At 43.7% G+C, this 22,250-nt stretch overlaps 1 protein-coding gene across 1 annotated transcript; it reads right to left on the reverse strand.

The window, feature by feature from the left end:
* Positions 1 to 12,777: 12,777 nt before the first annotated feature.
* Positions 12,778 to 21,179, reverse strand: cyp26c1 (cytochrome P450, family 26, subfamily C, polypeptide 1). Its single transcript, XM_082558048.1, is given in 8 exon segments — positions 12,778 to 14,481; positions 16,399 to 16,806; positions 17,625 to 17,783; positions 17,907 to 18,182; positions 18,331 to 18,555; positions 19,839 to 20,053; positions 20,056 to 20,196; positions 20,931 to 21,179. Coding segments are annotated over 7 exon segments (1,647 nt in total). The 5' UTR covers positions 20,075 to 20,196; positions 20,931 to 21,179; the 3' UTR covers positions 12,778 to 14,136.
* Between the last annotated feature and the right edge of the window lie 1,071 nt (positions 21,180 to 22,250).

Below are 22,250 nucleotides of genomic sequence, written 5' to 3' on the forward strand. Positions count from 1 at the left end.
GCACCTACACCCAGGAGATGTTACCCTTTCCCCCGGGGTGGAGGCAAGCAGACCGCCCCAGGCTCCGCAGCAGCAGGGAGGCCCCGCATCCCAGATCCGAATCAGACAGCCAACACCTCCTCCCAGCCCCCCCGCCCCAATGGTCAGCAGAGAACAGGGGTGTGTGAAGACCCCAAACCTCCCTCCTCTCGCTCATGTGTAGTGTTGCTGTGTGTTGTTCTAAGGTGCATTTAAAACAAGGGAGAGCATGGTGCTGCTGCCAGAGGGCAGCAGGTGTTAGCACGGCCCCTCCCGAGAACCCTCAATGTCTACATGGATTTGAAATTGAGAGGTGGGCACCGGTGCCAAAGGTGGGGTTGAATACACAGACCGTCCACTGGACGCCATTAACGTGCCCACCCTCAAGGCCCTATATGTATGTGTTATGAGAGTGTGAGTAATGTGGATGTCTATGTTGTGGAATAAAATTGAGGCACAGGTGGCCAGAAGGGGACAGGCCCTACTTGTGTGGGTGGGTGTGTTGGAGCGGGAAGAGGGAGGCAGCCGGGGATGGGGAGGAAAAGAAGGGAGGAGCAAGATGCCCCTCCCTGGGGCCAGCTCCCCCGCTGACCCCTGTAGGCACCCCCGTCCTTCGGCACCCACCAAGGCAAGGGAGCCCAGGCCCATCCAGACCAGGGCCTACGGCAGCAGGACCGCCCAGCCCCACAGGACCCGGAGGAGGAAACTGTACCCACCCTAACATTCAATCATCTCCCAGACTGCACAAGACAATAGACACCCAGGCTAAGTTTATTCTCCACCTCTCCTATGGCTCTCCTCCACCTGCAGAGTGTTCTCCTGCAAGGATGGAACAAACTCCCTGCCAGTTGAAGACTTGTTTGTGTAGCAGTCTTTAAACTAAAGAAGAAAATGTCGTATACACTGGATGGATATTTTTACAACAACTTTAAAACAGTCACATTTCTGAACTGGCTCAGGATGGATGAACTCCTGGTGATCTTCTGCAGTGGCCAGATTCTAACTTCAGTCCTTTTTTATTCCCAAAGTCACACAATAGAGCCTGCAGAGTCTGTGGAAACTGACTCAGCACATCAATGGCAATGTACACCAAACCACCGAGTTTGCATGTTGCATTGTGGTTTTTTCTGTGACAGCAGCAGCAGCAGAGATTAAAATAGACTTAAAGAAAACACATGTGAGGAGCTGATCTTGGCCACCAATCACTCTATCCAAGTCAACATCTGACCCCGTTTTCCCCCTCATTTCGCAAATGGGTGTCCCTTATCTTGCCCAAGAACTGCCTTTGAACCAGAACGCACACCAATGAAAAAAAGGAGGAGGAGAAGGCTGAGGAAGCACTGAGACTAAAAATTCTGCAGCAGAAAGATTTTTATAGCTCAGAGGAGGCGGAAAAGATTTCATAGGATGCATTAAGAGAAGACGCTGATGCACGTGGTGAGTCAGCAGTGCGACTGAACTTCAGAGTTATGTCATGCTTTATCTTTATCTTTATTTTTTCTGCAAACAAAATCTTCTGAAGCCTTCACAAAGAAAGACAAGAATGTTTTTGAGCAAGAAGATGAAAAGAGCTTCAACACTTTAATCTCAGTGGCCCTTATATGTGCCCTCTGTGGGTAAGTAAACCCCCAATAAGAAGCTGATAGTGATGGGTAATAATGGTCTTAGTTGTCAGAGTGACTACCCACTGGCCACCCCCCCCCAATAATTTGCCGAACCCCTCAGTAACCTGTGTTTTACAGCAGCATAATGGAACTAAAAATTCTGTTTTTGGTGTGCCACCCCGATACTTTTAGTGACCCCCAGATGGCCACCCCTATGAAGAAATTCTGGAGGCTCCCCTGCCAGTTGGCAATTCTCATCCTCCTGAAAATTATATTTATAAACCTTGTCAATTATATTTCACGGACTCCAGATTTATAACTTCAGTTCAATGTCATTTATAGTTTCAGTTCGGACCAGGTGCTTCATTTTGTAAGTTTCACACCCTACTGTAGTACAAACCCAACAATGTCCACATGATGACTGTAGGGTAATTTCCAATAAACCAAGTTCAAAAAAGGGGAGTCTATGGCTGACGCGTGTTCCTGGTTTCCAAAAGAAATGCTTCCAGTTGCATTATGGTTTGAAGACTGTTTTATTTATTACAAACTGAGGGTGTAACAATGAACTCCTTCCAAAAAAAAAGGCATGAAAATTCCAAAAAATAGCAGTTATCCAATACTAGCTGCGTACACGGTCAGAAAACCGTGAGACTCCTAACCTCTCTGTCCATGCTCCTCCCCTTCCCTCTCACACAGGGTTTCATGCTACTACTGCACTTATGTAATGAATCTATGAATAATAAAACAAACATGAACTCAATCGTAAATAAAATACAAAGCAGACGTCTGGCGCTTACATTACCGGCCCCTAATTGTTCTAATAATGTATTGCCTTAGAACAATTACCACATTTTTTAACTTTACAAACTTAATATGAACCACGTTTAGACATATCCAATGTTTAAACACATGACAAAATATTATTTATAGACAAATGAATTGTCCAATACTTTGCCAATCAGCTTTGCAAAGTATATTAAGGCTGGTTTCTGTCCATTTCCAAAAGAACAGGTGAAAAAGAATAAGAAAGAAAAGAAGGAAAGAGAGAAAGAAGGAAAGAGCCAGAGGTTGCTAGCACATGGCTCATCGTAGGGGCTTAGTCTTTACCACTAGCCCATTCAGATTCCACAAGCAGACAAATCTTGGTGATGGGTCTGTCCAAAACATTAGTCTTTGTCTTTATCCGTACTCGGCGAACGAGACCCTTCTTGTCTGGAACTGTTTTGATGATCTTTCCCATAATCCATGAATTTCGTGGTGCACAGTCGTCCACAAGAAGAACAACATCTCCTTCTGCAAAGTTTCTTGATGCTGTGGCCCACCGCTGACGTTCCTGAAGTTGAGGTAGGTATTCTTTAGTCCATCTCTTCCAAAATAGATTGGACATATATTGCACCTGTTTCCATCTACGTCGTGAGTAGAGGTCATTCTGGTCAAACAATCCTGGAGGCAATGAAGATTTTGTTTTCAACAACAAAAGATGATTAGGTGTCAGAGCCTCCAAATCATTTGGGTCGCTTGATGCCCTGGTGATTGGTCGGCTGTTGATGATCGACTCTGCCTCACATAAGACTGTATGAAGGCATTCTTCTTCCAGAACTTGTTCTCTCACAGTAGAATTCAGCACTTTTCGTATTGATCTTATCAACCTCTCCCATGATGTGAAGCAGTGGGAGGGTTAAATGTCCACTTAATTCCATGCTGTTGAAATAGATGCTGAAACGGTGAAGTGTTCCAGTCAGCGATTGCTTCCTTCAGCTCACGATTGGCAGCAACAAAATTTGTCCCATTATCTGAGCGAATCGCCTTCACTTGTCCTCTCCGTGCTATGAAGCGCCGGATTGCATTTATGCATGAATCTGTGTCTAATGATGAGGCCAGCTCTATGTGTACTGCACGAACCGCTAAACAAGTGAATATAACACCGTATCTTTTTAAGATGGTTCTTCCACGTCTTACTTCGAATGGGCCGAAGTAGTCTACACCAACCCGGGTGAAGGGTGGATCATCTGGCAACACTCGCTCTTGTGGAAGATCAGCCATCAGTTGTTTCCCAATTCTCCCATGCAAGCGACGACATGTCACACACTTTGCGATGATCTTTCTAATGGCTGTGTTGGCACTTGGGATCCAAAACTTCTGTCGCAATTCAGAGAGCATGTGATTGCGCCCTCCATGCCCAGTTTCTTCATGTATCTGTTGGAGGACTAAGTCAGAAATGTGAAAGTCTCTAGACAGGATAATAGGCTGCTTAGCGATTTCCGGCATAGCTGCCCAGCTCAATCTTCCACCAACTCTCAACAGATCTTCCTGTAGTACAGGGTTCAGTTTGTATAAATGGCTGTTGCGCTTCACACTTTGTCCCTTGTGAAGAGCTGAAACCTCTTCCGAGAATTTCTCCTTTTGGCAAAATCTGATTATATCGAGCTCTGCTTGATTCAGGTCTTCCACTGAAATTTGTGTAGGCTTAAAGCTTGTCCTGAAACTGTCAATCTGACTTTGCCTCAGCTGTCGATCATTGTCAAAGCTATTCTCCACACTGGTTACGCATAGCTCTTTACGTTTTTGACAGAGACTCCAAAGTAAGGCTTTAAGTTTCAGGAACCACGCCACCGCTCTTTTCAACTTTGTCCATGATGAGAAGTAATTTATCAGTCTCTTGAATGGAGCAACATTTTCTTCCACCTCTATTTTGTTTACTGTGGCCTTCTTGATCTCAGGATCACCAGAAGTGATTTCCGGACAATTCAATGGAGTGTTAGGCCAAAACTCTACTGGACTGCGAAGAAAATCTGGCCCAGACACCCACGTTCTGTTCTTCATAAATTCATCTACTCTTTGCCCTCTTGAGGCGCAGTCAGCAGGATTCTTGTCTGTGCTGATGTGTTTCCACTGTTCCACATCAGAGCCTTTCAGAATAGCTGCAACTCTGTTTGCCACAAACGTACGAAAACGCGTGGTCTCATTCCGGAGATACTGGAGCACCACCGTACTGTCTGTCCAAAAAACTGATTCTGCAAGGTTCAGTTGTAGCTCTCTTCTCAGGACACTATCCATCCTAATGGCTACTGTAGCAGCAGTCAATTCCAGACGGGGTATGGTAGGAGGCCTGAGAGGCGCCACTCTGGACTTGCCCATCATAAATGCACATTGTGTCTCATTGCTCGTGTTACGCATGAGTAGGTAGCTGACTGAGCCATATGCATCCTCACTTGCATCTGCAAAGTGATGTAGTTGTGCAAATACATCATTTCCAAAATCTTTGGGCTTGAAACATCTTGCAACTGAGAAGTGTTCCAAAGCAGGAAGGCTGGTTAACCAGTCAGTCCACCGCCTCTTTATGTGCTCAGGTAAGTCGTCATCCCACCCGATCTTCAATCTGCACAATTCCTGCAGGATAATCTTTGCTGGCAAGACTGCTGGCGCCAAAATGCCTAATGGGTCATACACTGATCCAATGACAGAAAGAAGTCCTCTTCTTGTGAATGGGCGATCTTTGATGTTGATCTTAAATCTGAATGTGTCTGACTCAACACACCAATTGAGACCAAGGGCCCTCTCAAGTGGAAGTTTGCCATGATCCAGGTCCAGGCTTTTCATTTCTGCTGCCAGTTCAGACTTTGGGATGGAGTCAAGCACCTTCCTTCGGTTGCTCACCCATTTGTTGAGACGGAAGCCTCCGTTGGCACAGATTTTCATTAGATCTTGACACATTGATATAGCTGCCTCCTCCGTAGCGACAGACTTGAGACAGTCATCAACGTAAAAGTTCTGCAATACTGTTTGAACAACTTCAGCTCTGAACTGCCTACTCTGGTCTTCAGCACACTTCCTCAAAGCGAAATTGGCACAACTGGGTGAGGATGTGGCCCCAAACAAATGCACAGTCATCTTGTGCTCAGTCAAAGCTTGATTGCAGTCGCCACCTGTCCACCAGAGGAACCTAAGTAAGTCAGAGTCACCGTCAGGCACCTTCACCTGGTGAAACATTGCTTCAACGTCTGCCATAATTGCAACAGGTTCCTGTCTAAATCGTATGACAACACCAATGAGACTGCTGGTCAAATCTGGACCCTGAAGAAGTTGATCATTCAGGGATGTGCCCTGATAGGATGCTGCACAGTCGAACACAACTCTTAATTTCTGCTTCACAGGGTGGTACACGGCGTGATGGGGTATATACCACACTTTTCCTTCTTTGTGCGCCAGTTCATCATTTGACAGTTGTACTGCATAGCCCTTTTTAAGAAGGTCTTCCATGAAGTCTGTGTACTCTTGTCGGAAGCAGTCATTCCTGAGAAATTTAAGCCTCAAGTTACGTGCTCGTTGTTCAGCGACTGAGCGATTATTTGGCATGTTGACCAATCTGTTCTTCAGAGGTAGACATATTGTATAGTGGCCATCCATCAGTTTTGCAGATTCCATGGCCATGTCCATAAACTGATGGTCCTCTCTTGACATTTCCACTTCATCATGTTTTCTTCCCTCTGGAAAATCCACCATGAACTGTTGAAGCCACAGGTTCTCTAAACGGCTCACTGATATGCGGTTTGCATTAGCCTTGGCTGGGTTTCTCTTGTCTGCATGACAGCCAGTTTCTCTCAAAGGTCCATTCACAGTCCAACCTAGCTTGGTTCTTACAGCATACGGTCCATTACCTACACTGCTTACAACCTCCCATGGCTCCATTGCTTTAGGTACATTTGCTCCTATAAGCAATCCAATGTCAGTCTCAATTCGAGGCAGTTTTACTTCTTTAAGGTAAGGCCACTTTTCGAGATCTTTCTGTAGGGGTATGTTTTCTTTTCCTACAGGTATTGTCCTTTGTGTGAAGACATCTGGCAGATCAATAAAGTCGTCACCAGATAAACTACTGACCTCCAAGCCTGACACTACATGAGTACAGACAGGTTTCTCTTCATTCATAGTTTTCAGTAGTATGTCAGTTTTCCTTCCAGTGATCTTCAATTTGTCCATTAATGTCTCTGTACAGAATGTGGCAGAGCTTCCTGGGTCCAAGAAGGCGTAAGTCTGCACTACTACACTTCCCTTTTTGGCCTTGACCTGTACAGGAACTATTGCAAGTGTGCAGTCATCTTCCCCGGCCCCAGTTGGCCCACAATCCTCAGACTCTGCACAGACAAAGGCACTTAAGATTGTTTGACTTTCACTGTTCTTAGTTTTCTTCTCTGTGTCAGCGTCTGTGTCCCTTTTCTTGATATGCAACAATGTATGATGAGCAAGAGAACATACCTCACAGCTCACCTTTCTCTTACAAAGTTTGCTCATGTGACCTTGCTTCAAACAGCTAAAACACAGTCCTTTGCCTTTCAAAAATTCCAACTTTTCGTTGTGTGGCTTGCCCTTAAACTTACCACACAGGTCTATGATGTGCCCACCGTTACAGAACAGACATGCCTGTGGAGTGGGTTTCACATAATTTGTGTTTTCCATTGGCTTTGTGTCTTTCTCCTGAATGTCCAATGGTATGGCACTGGTGGTGAATGACTTCTTCATTACAACCCTTTTCTGATCCTTGTTACTGTTTTGTTTAATGGTGAATGGTTTAGCAGTGGTGCTATCCTTTATGTCACCAAAAACAGGGTGAAGTGCAATTTTGGCTTGTTTATTAATAAACTCCACCAAATCATTGAACTTGACTCGTCTGTCGCCTCGCTCTTGCATACCACACACAACAGATCTCCACCTTTCACGTAACTTGTATGGAAGTTTTGCTACAATGGCTTTCAGGCTTGCGACGTTATCAAGTTCCTCCATGTAACTCACTTCAGCCATGGTGTTACAGCAAGCTGTCAGAAAGAGTGAAAACGCATTTAAAGCTTCTGCATCTTCTGGCTTGATAGGTGCCCAGTTTGAGACCTTGTTCATGTAGGCTACAGCAACTTTGTAGTCATTTCCAAAATGCTCTTTAAGGAGCTGTTTAGCCTTGTGATAGCCTACATCTGGCTTCATATGAAGGCAGCTCTTTATTAGCTCTTTCGGCTGTCCATTAGTGAACTGCTCTAAGAAGTAGAGGCGGTCCTTAGGACTTTCAGTGCGAGACTCTACTCCGTGCTCAAAGGCGCTTACAAATGTATTGTAATCTAGAGGATCACCACTGAAGGTAGGGATGTCTAAAGGTGGCAATGTCATCATTTTTTGTTGTTTCACCATCAGCTCTGTTATATTATTCTGGCGTGTCATAACAGTACAGAGCGTTTCAACTGCTTGCTCATCTGCTGCAAAATCCACTCTAGACTGCTGCGTACCAATAGGGTGATTTTGTAAAGGCATGAATTCCCCATATCCATTTTCTGTGTTGGTGACTGGAGTTTGACTTACAGGTAATGGTATGAATCCAGAATCAATAGTCGTTGGGTATGCAGGACTCACATGTGACGAGCGCTCATTTTCAAAATTCTCTAATACCTTTATTTTAGCATCAGAGGCGGCAATAGCAGTTTGCAGATCTAGCTGCTCTCTTTTTGCTTTCAACTCAGTTTCCTGTCGTTCAAGCTCTTGTTTTTGTTTGAGAGCAGTTGCTTGTGCGAGCAATGTGGCTCTCTCCATTTCAGCTTTGAGGCGTGCTGAGGAAGCAGTGGACACTTGGCTCCCAACGGCTGACCTGCGCCTCCTGCTTTTACTGCTTAATGCAGCGGACATCACAGAAACACTGTCGGAAGGCTGGATGTCTGCATCACACTGTCTAGCTTGTTCTGTGCGCTCCTCAGCTGCTTTAACCCACGTTTCCACATGTTGCATAAATCCACGAATACGACTAGCATTAGGTTCATACCAAGAACTTTGGTCCTTTTCAAATTCTTCCTCATGCATTAATACTCTCAAACTATCATTTATCTTACACAGTTCTCCAAATGAATCTTGGTAGTCTAAACGCAATTTCTGCTTAACAGCATTCACGTTAGCATCATCTTCCATTAGCCGTTCGAGCTGATTAGCTTGGCTAGTTAGGTGGCCTAGCTTAGCCTTTCTAGACTGGGTCAACCTGTGCAGCTTTTCCTCGACAGCCTTTTCTGTCATTTTTGGTTCTCTTTTTCCACACACTAGTTCTTCATCACTCTCATGCATTATGACAAATTTCCACAGTAGCAAAGCTTGTTTTCACTGCTTACCGTGATTCTTCCTCCAAGTAGGCTATTGCCTTCAATCCACAGTGCACGGCGTTGCTAAACATGATCCTTTTCAGTATTCCTTTTCCCAAAAAAGGAGCAAGAAGGTTTTCTGACTAAATGTAGGGTAATTTCCAATAAACCAAGTTCAAAAAAGGGGAGTCTATGGCTGACGCGTGTTCCTGGTTTCCAAAAGAAATGCTTCCAGTTGCATTATGGTTTGAAGACTGTTTTATTTATTACAAACTGAGGGTGTAACAATGAACTCCTTCCAAAAAAAAAGGCATGAAAATTCCAAAAAATAGCAGTTATCCAATACTAGCTGCGTACACGGTCAGAAAACCGTGAGACTCCTAACCTCTCTGTCCATGCTCCTCCCCTTCCCTCTCACACAGGGTTTCATGCTACTACTGCACTTATGTAATGAATCTATGAATAATAAAACAAACATGAACTCAATCGTAAATAAAATACAAAGCAGACGTCTGGCGCTTACAATGACTGTGGGGGAACGAACTCCCTTTGGCAGCGAGAAATCTCCTCCTAAAATTACTTTATAAAGAATTTTGTTACACAGTAACAAACAAATTACAAATTAAGCTAACAAATAAAAAATGAGATTTGACCTAAGAAATGATGAAGGACTTACTCAGCTGGCCTGAAGGACTGAGGAAGGCTGTCCCACAGTTTAGGTGCCACAGATTCAAAAGTGTGGATATAAAATATGAACATGGAGCAGACTCTGGTCAAGAACCTGCTGCATTCTGACCATTTGAAGACAAGCTGGCGATGACAGAGAAATGCACATGAAAAGCCAAAGCCGCTCCCTTATTCACAGGGGGGTAACCACAGTGGGTGTAGCAATGTTTTGATCTGAGTTTTTAAGCTGGATGCCCTTCCTCATGCAACCCTAAAGGGATTTGTGTGTCTGCTCCTGGGATCAAAGCAGGAATCTTTCACTTGTAAACCACATTACTGAGACACCAGATATGCATGTGTGAGAAGTGTGTAGTCATAGTTCCACATTATTGGCTGACAGAAAACGTTTGATTTCTGCTGTTTCTTAGGCATCAGTCACACAGGCGTAGAGACCCGGTGGTAATTAGTGTCCTAGAGAAAAATCTGTATTGCACTGGTGAGAGTTTACTGCCAGGTGCTGAGTGAAACTGGTCTCAAAGAATTATATGATGCTACAGAGGAAACCTCCTTCTTACTGCTTTGGTTAGTAGCAGATTGGAAGACACAAACTTGTCTTCCTTCTCTCACCCCAACCAGTTACAGCAGATGGCCCTGCCCCTCCCTGGGCCTGGTTCTGCCGGAAGCTTGTTCCTGTTGAAAGGGAGTTTTTCCTTCCCACTGTCACCAAAGTGCTTGCTCATAGGGGGTCATATGATTGTTGGTTTTTCTCAGTATCTATTATTGTAGGGTCTACCTTGCAATATAAAGCGCCTTGAGGCGACTATTGTTGTGATTTGGTGCTGTGTAAATTAAATTAAATTTAAAAATTGAAATTGAAACTTGTCTCCAAACACTCTCTCTGTGGCAGTGGTTTCAGCAGTAAGGCACAACTTTTATTTTGGAGGAAAAAGTTCTTTCACTACTTCTTGGTCGTTAGTGAGCGAGTGTTTGAAGGGAACTCTGCGTCCAACAATCTGCTAATGACCAAAGCAATCACCAAAAGGTTTTTGGTGCAGCATCATCTTTGCAATTGTTCCCAGAAACCTCCAACTACCACTCGCCAACTAGTTGGCTGATACATATTTATCCCCAGTGAGTGCAGGTTTCCAGTCTCTTTGTATGACTGGACCAGTTCAACAGATTGGTAGGTGAGGGGACAAAAAAGGAGTATCTGCAGCTCCAGTTTGGTTATTCCAAAAAGACAAATTGGATACCAGTGTTGTGATAAATTCAAGAACTTAAAATCCCTCAAACCAGTGAATATTATAAAGGCTTTGACCAAAAATATAAAACTTCCTATACAATATATTCAGAACTAGTTGGGTTATATCGGCATGTAAGTCTTTATATAGAGACATTAAATTCTGTCATTTTGTTTTATAACTGCGACTCTCCCACCTCAGAATTCCTTGGTTGGATGATTTGAAACTCCCTCTCACCCTTCAGCTACTTAAACTGTAGAAACACTTGGTAGTTCAATATTTTCCGCTTCATATCTTCATCTCATGCACTAAAACATGAAAGTGAGATCACCCCTGAGGTCACTTTGCGGTGCCCATCAGGCATTTCCAGCAACCACCTGACTACCCTCGCTGACAGGCCGAGAACAGAGTGAAGCAATGTGGCAGAAAATTAATGGGACACAAACAGCCTGGCCTATTTGTGTCCGCTGCAGGACCCCGTAGTCCTGCCAAGGTCGTTATCTGATGGACGCTCGGTCACTGTGAACTTGGCGACGTTTTGAACCAGGGTTCACGCCAGTGCCACCGGCTGCACAGGTCAGTGACCGGTCAGCTGATGGGAGGGTGCATGGGAACCAGAGTGGGGATGCAGCAAAACACAAGACAATGCAACACATCCTGACTGTCAAGCATTATACAACTCACGCAAGTGGAATGGTGTGCAGCAACTGTTTGGGTTACATGACTTTGTCCAGGTTTAGGAATATGATGATGAGTTCACGGTTTCATGAATGATTTCGTGGAAACTGAAATAAAGTTTAACAGTTTGAACAGAAGTGAAAACCAAACTTAATCTAGAACTTTTAAAATTTCAGTCAACATAAAAATGTAAAAAATCAGAATTCTGGACTTTAGCCGAGTTTTCACTGCCTCAAATGTTTTTCACAGATGGACATAGTTTCCAGGTATGAAATGTGAAGCTGGTATGGCTCAGTCGACGCTCCCTGTAATTACCAGCAGGAGGCGACTTCTCTGATTAAAATAAACAGCTGTGTTTGTATAGCAGTCTATGATTAATTATTCAGTAACTGAAACAAGAAGCATTACTAATAATGCACAACTTTAGGCAGAGCATCATTTACCCATGAACTTCCATAGGGCCAAAGGTCTTTCTTGCAACCACAGATGTCGCCCCCTGGTGACCATTAAAAACAATGCAGATCTCAGGGACATTTGCATTGACCACTTTTTAGACCTGGAAGCTACAGCCTGCTATTAAGGGCCTGGTATGCTCGCCACATTGGTCTCTTCTTGCACTACCACTAACATCACACAGATCCATTTATGCTAACGTTACAGCGCAGGTATTCTGCTGTATTCTCCTGGACGATAGGTGTCCTGACGATAGGCAAAAACCGCCACATCAGTTCAGATACAGGAGAAGAAGTTATAACTGTCCTGCGTTTTTAAACTGTTGCAACATCTCCTTCTGTATAATCTGTGAATCTCTGACCTGCTGTACTGATAAATCATTAAAACACACTGTTTACAGCTGCAGCAGCAGTGACATCACACACCAGGTTACAAAAGTCAAGAGGTGGACGACCAGCAGAAGCCGACTAGCAACAGCTGTGTCGTATGCTGCCGATCACGAGGCACTGCCCACTGGGTGTAAAATGGCCTTTAATGGGATGGACTCACTTTTTTAAGTGAGCCTCGAGTGGCCATTAGAGGAACTGCAGTATCTGGGACCTCTACGTTGGCTGAAGGATGTCTCCAGAGTGAGTTTTCTTGCTTTTATTTTTTTTTTCTTTCAAAAATTGCATTTACTTTTAGTTACCTTCTCTGCTAGTTTTAGTTTTCTTATTTATAATTTAAAAAACAAGTAGTGAAGGGCTATATTTGAGGGTTTTAGAAAGGTCGTAATAGGGATCACATTTCAAACACACTTTATGAAGACTCACGATCACAATGTAGACATCTCAACCTTGATTAGCATAAATACCAACACCATTTGGATGCTCAAATTTGTAAAGAAGTCTAATTGAATGTTTTTTTCTTTAGTTTTACTTTGAAGTTTACGTTGAATAAGCTACAGTCGTGTTGGGTCAAACCTCTGCTTTCTTGGCCTCTTCTCAGACACAGGATGTGACAAACTGTGACAAATTTAGTTTAGCATCTTCTAATTTACTCTTTACATCAACTGTACAGCAGCTACATGTGATACACTCAATGAACGCACAAACAGGACAAATTTACACAGACTCCTTAAAGCAAAGAAAGTGCTATCTCCTTCCACAAATCCATCCACACCTCAGATTTCACAGCGCATCTATTAGACAGTCCTAGAATTAGACCAGTAAAAACAATAATAAAAAGTATAACTTTACTCTCAGTATATGCCGCTCTAAACAATAAAATATTTCTATGTTCTAGCAGTGATAAAGGTGTTATGGGCTTTACTAGTTAGTGTCTCTATCTATAAATTGTTACAGATAAAAGTACAACAGATATGATACATCGGCATTTTAAATACAGCTTATTCATAATGCTACTTCATTTGATACACATATAATAGCACTGTTAAGGATAGATAACATTCGTATAAAATGAACTTTATGTTCGGGTAGTTCCTGGTTGTCGGTTCAGCCTCACACATCCGGTCTCTCCAGTGTCCATTATGAGCATTCAGATATGGTTCTATTACAGAAAATCACATTTCAGCCTTAATCAAACTGTCACATTTCAAAGCTTGTTTCTCCACGTGGAGCTGCCTCGCAGCCAGTGCCATGCTCAGAGGCACTTCAGAGGCAACATGAAGTCCTAAGAAGTGAACAAAGGCAAAGTTCTAAATATAAGCTAGCAGATATACAGTACGTAGCACTTGGATATGTCCATAGTGATGATGTAAAAAGCTTATTTTATCAGGAAGGAGTGCAGAAAGGCGAAGATGCCAAGGCAGAGTGCAACAGGAAAGACAGGCAGCAGAAAATCATGACGCCACGTGTTTGTTTCACTGGATTTGAGTGGAAAGAAACATCCCTGAAACTGGATATATAGAAAATATACTGGTAAAAGATTATTAAAGTAGCGTGAAGGGAGGGTTTAAGAGTCCCTGAATAACTGTTTGTCCTCTGGATAGAAACTATTGCTAGTGACATGCGGTCCACTCATGACAGCAAAACTTAATCTCCTGTTTGAAAACTAGCAGGAAAAATGCTGCAAATTTTCATATTTTAATAACTTAAAATGTGTGTAAAAGTAAGTAAATGCTGGGAAACATGTAACATGGTTAAAATGTGCTTGTGCTACAACAGAAAGTCGTTTCTTAGGTTTGGGTCAGACCACTGAAGAAATGAAGTAACCCCCCACCCACCCATGTCCATGCAGATGAAAGGGGGCCTAAACTGCACCATCAGGACTGGCGAGGTCATTTTCTCTTTTCCTAGAGAGTTCCCAGAAGCAGGAAAGGTCAAACTGCCTCCCTGGTTGAGTTTCTCAGTGTCTATTTGTCTGTTTTTTTCTCTAAAGCTGGTAGTTGTAGGAAAAATGCACGTGCAGCCCGTTTACTGGGTGCACTATTGGCACTGTTTGCATCTTGGGGAAGTTCTCTGTAGCAAGGGTCCATTTGCAAGTCCCAATCAGCTCCACAGCGAGAGTCTTTAGGATGATCTGAGCCAGTTCTTTCCCTACGCAGCTCCGCACTCCGCCACCGAACGGCACGTAGCTGAACCGAGCCGACCGGCACTCATCCCGATCTGGGCTGAACCGTTCCGGGTCAAACAGCTCCGGGCTCTGGAAGACTGCTGCAGTCTCATGGGTGTCCCGGATACTGTACATTACACTCCAACCTTTTGGGATCTGGTAGCCCTGCAGAATAAGAAAGGCATTTCATTTTGATGATAGTGATATAAACTCTGACTCAGGGTTCAAAAACAGTTTCTGGACCTTGGTAATATAGCCACTGTCGGCAAAGGTTTACAAAACAATGCAGAGAAAATGTTGAAATTGAAAAAGTCAAAATTTTATTGTTTGGATGATTTTTAATTATTATTATAATTCTCAAAATCAAAGACTCACAAGTGAAAAATACAAATTAATTCAAGAGTCTTATGATGTTGACCTTTTAGTTTCTGCCTGACATAGAAAGCTGGAGGCTTTAGCGTGTTGAAAACTTCTTCATTCATTTGGTTTTCAGCTTCATTCATTCAGTCAGTCACTCATTATCCTGCTAATCCAGACTTCTCTATAAACTAATCCCAGTTATTTCTGCAGAGTTAGGATTTCCTTGTTTAGGTTCCAGAAGCACTCACTTGACCGAACAGGCATAAAGACATTTGCAGGAGCACAATTACGTCGTGCCTATACAAGTTAATACCGTGAGAAATAATTAGCATCACGCGCTCTATAATAGTACGGTGGAAATTCCTCTGCTATCGCTTTAAACGTCACTTGTCCTTTTTCAATGAAGGCAGCAAATTGGGGGCACACTGAGGGCAGGGAGGGGTTTTTAAAAGCAGTTTCCCAGGAGGGGCCGTCAAAGCGTAGACAGCCACGCCTCCGAACAAAGAGCCAAAATCAAAATTCAATAGACGCAAGGTTCGCTCTGCCTCCAGCATGAAGTTCTCTGAGAGCAATTCGATTCTGCGATGGATTAAATCACCCTCAGACTCACTGAGTGTCCACAAGGAGGCGTTCGACACATGTCAAACTTTAGCTTTGCTTCTACGGTAAAGAAGATAATGGCTACAGGCAGCTGGGTTTAGACGGACAGGATTGGTAAACAACAAAAACCCTCCCAAAAGGTCATTGTGTTATTGTATTACTCCAACAGAAGTATGAAAAGTGTCCAAGAATTTGTACCAGCTGTTATTATTTATTAAGCTTTGGCTACTGGGCAAGTCTTTGTGCTATTGACGACTTGCCGGACAAAACCCAGTTTGTGATTTTTTTTTTTTTGCTAATTTAATGGTCTGCCTCATTGAGGACTGAACTCTGAGCTTGTAAAACAGAAACGTTACTTTCGTTGTTTCAAGCTAAAACATATACAGACATTTTATGGGGCCGTCAGCGGCTGGTAGCCAGTTAGAACATTTAACATTTGGCCCAAACCTACTGGATAAAACTATATGTTCATCTGTACTGGTTAAGGTTCAAAAAATATTGTCTAAGCATACTGTAGTTACCAACTGGATGGCTATCGGCTATTAGCTATTATTAGCTATTATTGGCTAAGTCTATCAATAGGGGGGGTTTTTTTGTGCAACTGATTGTTTTGGGGTTTTGTTTGCTGCCTCCTTGACATGTTAACTATGTAAATAATTAGCTTGCAAAGCACAATTGTTAAATACCACCAGAACGGTGCTTCCTTCAGTTTTTGTTGTGTCAAGCTAGTATAGAGAGTTGCTGATGACATTTACTGGGGCACATATATCAGCGAGCACCAGTTGCTGACTGTAGCCCAAACCTGTTGCATACACCACATCTCCACCCATACTGCTTGGACTAAATGTTATAGACTGTTATCTAAATGTATTTTAGTTGGAAATTTGACAGTTCTATATCATGTATCAGCAATTAATCGAGCCAATCGCTCGTTGGCGTATTTTTAGTTGAGCATTCATAAATTTCCCGCACAGCCCTTGTCAGTTCCAGGAGCAGAGACATGGAGATGATCCCTTTGGGATGAATAAGATTTAAATTCCTTTGTATTTGATAAAAATATATTGAGTTCTTTGTAAAACTATACAAATAAGTAAAATCTTCCTACCAGAGACTCAAACTTACATCTAGTTCAAACGTCTGCAGAGCTGTTCGGTAACCGCCAGAGACTGGCGGAAGGAAGCGGAGGACCTCTTTGACGACACAGTCGATGTAGCGGAGCTGGCTGAGCTTCTCCAGGCTCAGCCAGGGTACATGAGACTGCGACCGCGGGAAACCGTCTTCGTCTCTCTGATTCCGACACCCTCTGTTTAGCAGGCAGGTTGTTTCTGCGTCAGTGGCGCCCTCCTCTGTTTCCATGGTGACACCAGATTGAATGCAGCTGTTGTGAGATTCATAGCCGAGGTCTTCCGCCTCCAGTTCAACTCTGGCCTTGTCCACCACTGCTGGGTGGCGAAGAAGCTGCAGAACCAGTGATGTGGAGGCGCTGGCTGTGGTGGAGTGAGCAGCAAAGATCAGCTCCACTGCTGTTTCCTGCAAGAAGGGAGGTGGATGGGTTGGGTGGATGTCACCTGAACATACTGCTCTCAGGTTCACAGTCAGACCCGTGAGGTCCCTGAACGTCAACTGAGAGCCAAATAGCTTGCTCACAAATAATGTACCATCGGTGCACGACTGACCTTTTACCAAATTATCTGGCTCAATCGTTTTCACTCAGCGTTGACCATTAAAAACATCTTTAGCATGATTAAATGTACCTGTATGAACTGATGGACTTCTTTTCTCGGGCTGTTTTTTATTACAACCAAAAATGAATCAGTAACTGCCCCTACAGGTAAATTCTGAAGCTTTTAAAATTTCCCATATAAGGTGTTTTCTAACGAGCGACCTAATGAGACTACAGATTCACCACCATCATGCTGAACACAGAAGGCTCAGTCACAAAACTGGGTTTTAGTTTGTTTATAGCCTCAGATTTATGTTTTACTTTTGGTAATTGCTTCAAAAATCATAAAAAGCCTTTTATTTCTCACCATTAGCATCAATTTTAATGTCTACAGTGGTGTTCGAGTATCGCTTAGTGATAGCATAAATCACAAAAACTTCCTGAGATTGCAGCGGCCGCTGTGCTGTGCAGGAGCAGTATTTTAGACGCCAGCCGGTTTCAGAGTGTCCTGCTCATTGACAAACTGTGCCTAAGTGGTGGTTAAATATGACTGAGTGGGTCACAAAAACACTCAGTGTGTGCACACTCTGCACATCTGCATCTCAGTGTTGTCTTGTCCTATCATGACTTTCAGAAAGTGAGGCTGGCACATCCTTCCCCGCACTGTGGACATTAACTCTGGTACCTTGAGCTCCTGCATGCTGAGCTGCTGGTCGTTCTCCTTAGCGCTGGACAACATGTAATCAAAGGCGTCGTTATATTCCTCGTCCATGTGCTGCCGCTCCCTCTTCTCTTCAATGATTTTCTCCATGTGGGCGTGCAGGATTTCTCTGGCTTTTATCCCCTGACAGAAAAAGATTGACAAATTGCAAAGAATTCATGTGAAAGCCAACATGAATGACATTAATCGGCTTTTAATACCACGTTATCCATGTAGATTACACATAATGTCTTTAAGCTCCCCCACCTTGCGTAACCCACTAAGCGGGGCATCTATTGGCAGAGAGAAGAGGTTGTTCATCAGCTGCTCGAAGATCTTAGCCAGGTAAACGATCCGTTCCTCCTCCAGCTTCAGACCCAACAGGACCCTGACCGCGATGCGGAACGTCAGGGACTTGGCTGCACTGTACACGTCGACGGCGCCCGGCTCTGAGCACCACTTGGCGATTTCAGATTTGATGACGTCCTGAAGCCGGGGCAGGTAGGACTCCAGAGCACTCCGGCTAAACACTTTGGCCAGAATCTTGAAAGACATAAGGAAATGGAGAGAAAGGGGTCATGAAAAGTTCACAGCTTGTGCCCAGCAGACAACACCTTTTAGTGAAACCCGGAGCAGAACAGACAGTTTGTGAATCCAAACGTCAGTTCAACTTCCTGCTACACCTTCTTACTTTTCGCTTCCTCTTGTGGAGGTCTCCGATGGAGTTGACCAGGGTGTTGGGTCCCAGGATGATGCGTGTGCTCTGAGGCCACTGGGTGCACACCAGGCTGTGTTCCCCCAGCAGGATCTTGCGGATGTTTTCTGCACCCGTCACCCTGATGACCGGCTTCCCCAGGAGGTGGGTCTTAAACACATTTCCGTGACGCTCTCGCCTCGAGATGTGGAAGTTTGAACCCTGGAGGGTAGAAAGAGATATAAACTTTGTCATGAAGCAATGACTCATTAATACTTTTAGGCCAAATAAAACTGCAACAACTTTTTATACAAACACTTGGAGTCTCTCTCTGTTTTTGTCCTTTGGTGCAGGGAGTAATACACACAGCTGTGTCACTTGTTTTGGTTTCTTTTTGTTTTGTTTTTTTCCTCAGTAATATCTTCATTTCTTAGAACAAGAACATTTTTCAGAGGAAAATCTTTCTTTTTGCACCATTTTGGTCAAACCAGCTACTTTTACTTTTTTAATCTGTCATTTTATTTTACATAAAAACAGGCTGTCTCTGTTAATCTTTTTAACATGATAAACTTACATTAGGTAACATAGTTTGTGGTTAATTATAAACAACATACAGTCCAATATGACTTCAAGTGGGTCAGACTATTAAAACAGCTCCATAATATAATAACCTACATTTCTTTAAATATAAATGATCTAAGAACATTTAATGGACCATCCATTTGCACAAAGCTTGAGATACTTTTATAAAACATTTTCAACAGCATGTGCCTGAGGGATGACAGTGGATCTGCCCAAACCTTCACATGTAGACTTTTTGTAAGTAAACTGCTTATTTTACTCCGCGATTCAAACAGCTTGCAGAGATATTTTTTTAAATTCCGTAAGCTTTATACATTTTACTCCTTTTCAGTCATGCTTGCATCAGCTCACCAAGTGATGCAGTGCATTAAGCTGACAAATTAAAGATTTTAACGACTTTACTGAAATGCCTCTTACATTCACTCCTCCCGCTCGGGTTAGATTAACAGTTTGTGACCCTAAACTTTAGGGCAGGAGTGCATGTAGATAATATTAACAAGTGAAAACTAATGAGTTGGTGGGAGCGATTTAAGAAGGCGAAAATTTGGAGATGGGGAAATACGCGTGAGCTGTAAGGATGTGGAGAGGATGGATGAGAGGTGAATTCTTTTCTGTAGGGAAGACAGAGAGGGAAGGAGCGAGGTGGAAGAATTGAACAGAATTCTGTTTTTGCTCCATAACAAAGAATTACGCGCGGAGCATAAAGTCCCCACATGTCGCATCAACATCTGAACTGAACCCGCACAACAATCTGCTTCTCGAAACTTCCCGCGTTTCTTAACAAAGTATCGACACCGTGATTATTCAAACTTCCAGCAGTCCCGCGTGGATTAGAAGCCAATAACAGATGAGCATAGCTAAGGAAACACACACCTGCATTTTGGGGCTTAAAAATAAATAAACAAAAACTCGAGCTTACTCACCTGGAACAACCAGTGGAAAGTCTCTCCGACCAGTGGCCAGCCCATGGAGCCTCTCGGCAGCGGCAGGCGGCTCTCTTTGTCCCGAGTCAGACTCCAGCGGAGGCTCCACAGCTGCCGGGTCAGTGCCAGCAGCAGGACCGCGGAGAGAAGCGAAGTGAGCGCGGTGGCCAAGGCCGACAGCACTCCAAACTGAGGCAGGGGCAACATCTCCTCCGCGCTGGTCCGTTTCCCAGCATCCACCTGTGTCTGCGCGCTGAAATTGTCTGGGCTGTGCGTAAAGCTTCTCCCTGTCCGTCTGTCCGGAACTCTTTTTCTATTCCTCCTTTTTCCTTTTTTTTTCTCTGGTCTCCTGTAAAAGCTGCCCAAATAAAAACAAAAGGTCCGGGTGTGTTTACCCTCGGCTGCCCCAGAAATTACTCATTCAGCTCATCTCCGGAGAGAGCCAATGTAAACAGTTATTACAGCTAGTTAGACCAAAACAATGACGACCATTACGCAGAAATATGCAGAGATGGCGCACACGTCTGCGATCATTTTTTCCAATTAAAACAAACTGTAGAGTGCGTCTCTTATAGCCTGACATTATTTTTAAAGCTGCGTGCATGTTAAAGAGTTTGCGCAGGCAGACGCACCTTTGAAAGAAATAAAAAGCCGATCATTGCGGATGGATGCGCCTGCACACACTCACACTCTGACTCTGGGCGAGCTACATGACAAACGTGCTCCTCTCCTGCGAGGAAACTCCCCTTCATTCCGCTGTCGCTGCTCCTTCAAAATGAGGAGTAGCTGTCAAGTATTCCAAATAGTTTTACAGGTTTGCGTGCGCCAGCTTGTCTATTAGGTTATGCACCTTTATAGGTACAGTTGAGGGGGCTCAGCCACCCTAACCCCCCGGGCGGCACAGAGTTTATAGAGCAGTGGCAATAAATCAGGTTTTAAAAAGAGGCAGAAGGAATAAAAGAGGGATTTGAATACAGTTGACTACAGTACGGAGCGAGGGGAAAAGTTCAGCAAATTGCTCTCTAGCTCTGATTTTCCCAGTAAATGAAGTAAGACGTTAGAGAGTTCGGTCCTTTTCAGATTCAAACTTACCTCCAAGCAGCTTCCTCTGAGCGCACGGTGACAGAAATCCGTTCAGGGTTTGGGGGAAAGTTTCTTTCTCGGCTCCTCTGAGAGAGACCGATGCCTGCTCCTCCACAGTGAGCGGGCTGCAGGGGGTTTTATAGAAAAAGCAGCGTGATCCACCTTCAATTGTGACGTTGGTTTGAATATGTTAAAAGGGCTCGGTGTTTCATTCACAGCGCTGCAGAGAGAGAGGGAAGCAAGAAAGAGGAAAACGTTTGGAGAGACGCAGCAGTGCGTCCTCAGTCTGTGTGTGTGTGTGTGTGTGTGTGTGTGTGTGTGTGTGTGTGTGTGTGTGTGTGTGTGTGTGTGTGTGTGTGTGTGGTGGGGGTGGCAGCGAGTGGAGGGGAAATCTGCAGGTATGTCCAATTAGTTGTGCAGAGGTTTCAGACAGGAGCTCCGTTTAAATTCAGAGCGAAGAAAATGGATCAGAGGCAAAAATTCACGACTGCATTCGACTTTAAATTTTCCAACAAATAACAAAGAAATCCGGCATTAAATGCGCAAGATCCAAAGTTTAACCCAATATTTTTGAATTCATTTCTTTAAATTTCAGCGATAAGTTTTGATCCTTGTTCCTCCAGAAAGAGGGGGAAACAGAATCTCTCACCCGAAATCTATGAGCCAGAAATACAGCAACAGCCTCATTTATTCTTATTGTATTCTAATTTTTGCGTCATAACTTTTGCACTGTCCACTTCCTGCTGTGACAAAACAAATTTCCCACGTGTGGGACTAATAAAGGTTATCTTATCTTATCTTATCTTAACAGGATATTTCCTCGTTTTTGAATTTGGCCTCAGCAGGGAACTTCAAATCCCTCCTCGACACTCCAGCAGCGCAGTTTTCATTTCCCGGGCAGATTCCTTCAATTAATACAAAGACTGAGACGGATTTCTGACCACATCCACTCAAGCCTCTGTTAACGGGATCCGTGTGATTTTAAGGTGGCGTTTCTTAAAAAATTAATGAAGCCGGTAACACGATTTTAAACACAAACTTTGGAAGCTTGCTGTCTAGATTTACGATGGATTTGGTCGCAGTCTGTGTGCGCAAAACGGCGCAAAATCTGCACTTTTTAATGCAAAAAAAAGCCTCGTGGGGTCACAGCGGGGCCAATCCACCAAACCTCCAGTCTGCTGTCATTTCTTTTGAACACACATAAACATTTCCTCATTATTTAAAATTCATTTTATTTATAATTGTAATTTCTTTCTTTTTTGGGGGTGGATTAAAACTGGGATTATCTCATTAAACCTGCCTTTGTAAAACTGGGCACATCATCTCCAG

Source organism: Aulonocara stuartgranti (genome assembly GCF_965226115.1).
Source record: "Aulonocara stuartgranti genome assembly, chromosome: 13".
Taxonomy (NCBI): Eukaryota; Metazoa; Chordata; class Actinopteri; order Cichliformes; family Cichlidae; genus Aulonocara; species Aulonocara stuartgranti.